At 38.3% G+C, this 3,194-nt stretch overlaps 1 protein-coding gene across 3 annotated transcripts in view; it reads left to right on the top strand.

Moving 5' to 3' along the window:
- The window catches only part of ORC5 (origin recognition complex subunit 5), a 48,928-nt gene extending 46,175 nt beyond the window's left edge, over positions 1–2,753 (top strand). For all 3 annotated transcript variants that reach the window (XM_075213631.1, XM_075213630.1, XM_075213629.1), the window contains 3 exons: positions 873–983; positions 1,901–2,013; positions 2,497–2,753. In XM_075213631.1, coding sequence (XP_075069732.1) covers positions 873–983; positions 1,901–2,013; positions 2,497–2,542 — 270 coding nt within the window. In that variant the 3' untranslated portion in view covers positions 2,543–2,753. The remainder of the gene's footprint in view (positions 1–872; positions 984–1,900; positions 2,014–2,496) is intronic.
- Positions 2,754–3,194: the final 441 nt, after the last annotated feature.

The raw sequence follows: 3,194 nt of genomic DNA, 5'->3' as shown, positions 1-3,194 counted from the left end.
TGTGTCTCTCACCATTGTCTGACCAGCCATGTTATCAGGCTATCTCCAAAGGTGTGCCAGTCGCACCTATACTGGCTAGGTAGTGACGACCTCAACAGGGGGAGTCGCTTTACCTTTTGGTAAAGGACACCGGTGTCTATGGATGCTGCCAGCCAGCCTTTGGGGGAGGGGGACTGTCGTTTCCAGGATCTTTGGACTTCAGAGGAGTCAAAGCTCCTGATTTAAATGTGCAGGAACTCCCGAGTCATTTTTATTGCCCAAGTTAGAGCATGCTCATTCTTATGAAGATGAGCCATAAAGACTCAGTCAGACAATGCCACGTCAGTGACGTACCTCAGTCATCAAGGAGGCACCAAGGGTGCTCTGGCCATGAAATTAGCAGCATCATGCCATGGATGGAGGAAAATGTAGCCATCGCACCCCAGCAGTGAAGAACTGGGAAAGCAGATTTGTTCAGTAGCTAGGCTGTTGACCTGGTGGAATGGTCAACTGGAAGTCTTCTAGCCCATAGTGGATCCCTTGACCCCCCCCTCCCAGTCTAGGGATCCAGAGACGTTAATGGTAGACGCCACGTCATTACCTTTGGACTTCCATCTGACTTACACCGTAAACCCCCCGGTAGCAATGCTTCCGTGAATGTTTCCAAAGAAGATTAGAAGAGGGTGTTCAGGTAATTTTGGTGGCACCGAATTGGCAGAGGTCGTCAGATGGGTGGAGGGTCTGTTTGTTTGTCTGTTCTTGTTTTTTGCCCTCTCTCTCGTCCTCCTCCTGTAGACCACTGTAAATGCACATGTAAGATGTAACTCCTTATTTCTGCTATATTTTACTTGTCATTTCTCACACTCAATATAATCTCTTATGTTTCTTTACAGACAAGCAATCATCTTCTTGGTCCCAAGCCATTTCCTTTGGATAGGCTGCTGGCTATACTGTACAGTATTGTGGACAGCAGAGTTGCACCCACTGCAAATATCTTCTCACAGGTAAATAGAATGAGGTATCGTGACAATGACTACACCGAATTGTTAAACATCTGTGTTTGGCTGTTTCACCAGATGTAAGCAACCTGTGGTGTCCAAGCTGTTCAAATACATTGCCAAGCATTAAACAGCAGCCAACATAAGAGGACAATGAAATGAACTATTGCAACAGATAAATCTGTTGTCCATATAAAGATATCATCCTTTTATTGATAAAGCGCTGACATATTACATAGATTTGTACATTGTGGGGTTCATGACACACACAGATTACATACAATTAGATGAAACTGAGGGTCAAGATGGCCCTGCCCAAATGAGCTTACAGCCGCCAATAATAAAATAGCCAATGACTGGCATTTCTCTGCAGCTACCGGTAATGTGGTACAGTTGGAATGAGGACAGATAGTGTGTGGTAGAAACACGGATGAGTCATTGTAGAAATCTTAATCTGCTACTGGCAAACATGACTGTCCTTCACCATTGATCTTAGCTGAACCTCCATCTTCTCCTATTTCCAGATATGGGGCCTGATTCATTAAGGATCTTAACTTGAGAAACTTCTTATTTCAGTCTCCTGGACAAAACCATGTTACAATGCAAGGGGTGCAAATTAGTATTCTGTTTTGCACATAAGTTAAATACTGACTGTTTTTTCATGTAACACACAAATATCAACTTTAAATTTCAGTGTACAAATAAGCTATCAAGTATTTGTGTGCTACATGAAAAAACAGTCAGTATTCTGTTTTGCACATAAGTTAAATACTAATTTGCATCCCTTGCATTGTAACATGGTTTTATCCAGGAGACTGAAATAAGAAGTTTCTCAAGTTAAGATCCTTAATGAATCAGGCCCATGATTTTTTTTTTGTTTTGACCCATTCTGCTGCCACTAATAATAACACTTTCTTTATTAGATCTCTTCTCTTGTGACTCTTCAACTGTTAACTCTGGTTGGTCATGACGATCAACTTGATGGACCAAAGTACAAATGTACAGTGTCATTGGATTTTATCAGAGCTGTGGCAAGGTATGTCTGTGTGTTGTGTGTGTACGTGTTGTGTGTGTGTGTGTGTATATGTATGTATGGATGTATATTATGTGTGTGTGTGTATGTATATGTGTATATATATATATATATATATATATATATATATATGTGCATGTGTGTATGTAGATATAGATAAATATAGAACAAAGCAGACCTGCGCACTATTACCGTCATTTTAATGCTGATTTTTGCTTGCAGTTCTGAGAGCTGTGAGCAAAAATCTCCATTAAAATTACCATAGTAACGGTAATAATGCGAGCGCTACTTTGTTCTAAAGAATAACACGGGAATTGAATCTGCCCATATTTCCCTACATTTTAATTAAAATAATAAAATCCTAATGACTTTACAAACTTTTTTTTTTTTTTTGTTGTACACGGTTTTATTACTTATATATGATAGAAGCCTGTAAGTGTATACATTTAATTTGAGGTTCTCTTGTTTTGTTTTTCATTTCCACAGGACTGTGAGCTTCGACATTGTTAGATACCTGTATGATTTTCTATGAAAGTTTTGTGTGTGTGAAAAAGAATACGGAAGGATATTGAAGACCTGACACATACAAAAAAAATGTGAATATATGATGGCATGTTGTATGGGAATAAACCACGTAATGCAATGTTCTAGTACACATTTGTTGTAATGCAGTCTAATAATAAGTCTGGTCTGTATCTACTCTCTAGCAAGCAATTTGTAGAATAAATGTTTTGTTTCAAGTTGTTATAGAATCACAATAATTTAAAATGTAATTAAATATAATCCTATGCATTGCATGTGCAAATTGTATTTATCCTTTTTTTTTTTTTTTAGTCCCAGGAAAAAAAACAAAAAAAACAGCACCAAGGTTTTTGTTTCTAAATTGGGTCGATTTTATATTATCTGATTTCAACATTGCAATAGTAGCGGGTTTATGATTAATCTATTTGATATAAAAGCTGGCTACTGTGAAAATAATCAGTGTGAATGATGGCGTCCTGAGATCTCCGTTACAGAACATCGCTATAACACATCTGTGTACTGTGACATGGAAGGTAATGTTTAGATAACTTTGATTGGATAACGCTTTGAATTGAGTTCAAGTATGTTTACGTATTAATAAGGCCCCCTTTTTTCAGATGCCAACACTCGCTAATATTTTGAACGAATCCATTCCATTCCCT

Source organism: Mixophyes fleayi, chromosome 5, assembly GCF_038048845.1.
Source record: "Mixophyes fleayi isolate aMixFle1 chromosome 5, aMixFle1.hap1, whole genome shotgun sequence".
NCBI lineage: Eukaryota > Metazoa > Chordata > Amphibia > Anura > Limnodynastidae > Mixophyes > Mixophyes fleayi.
This window is presented reverse-complemented; position numbering and strand designations above follow the sequence as displayed.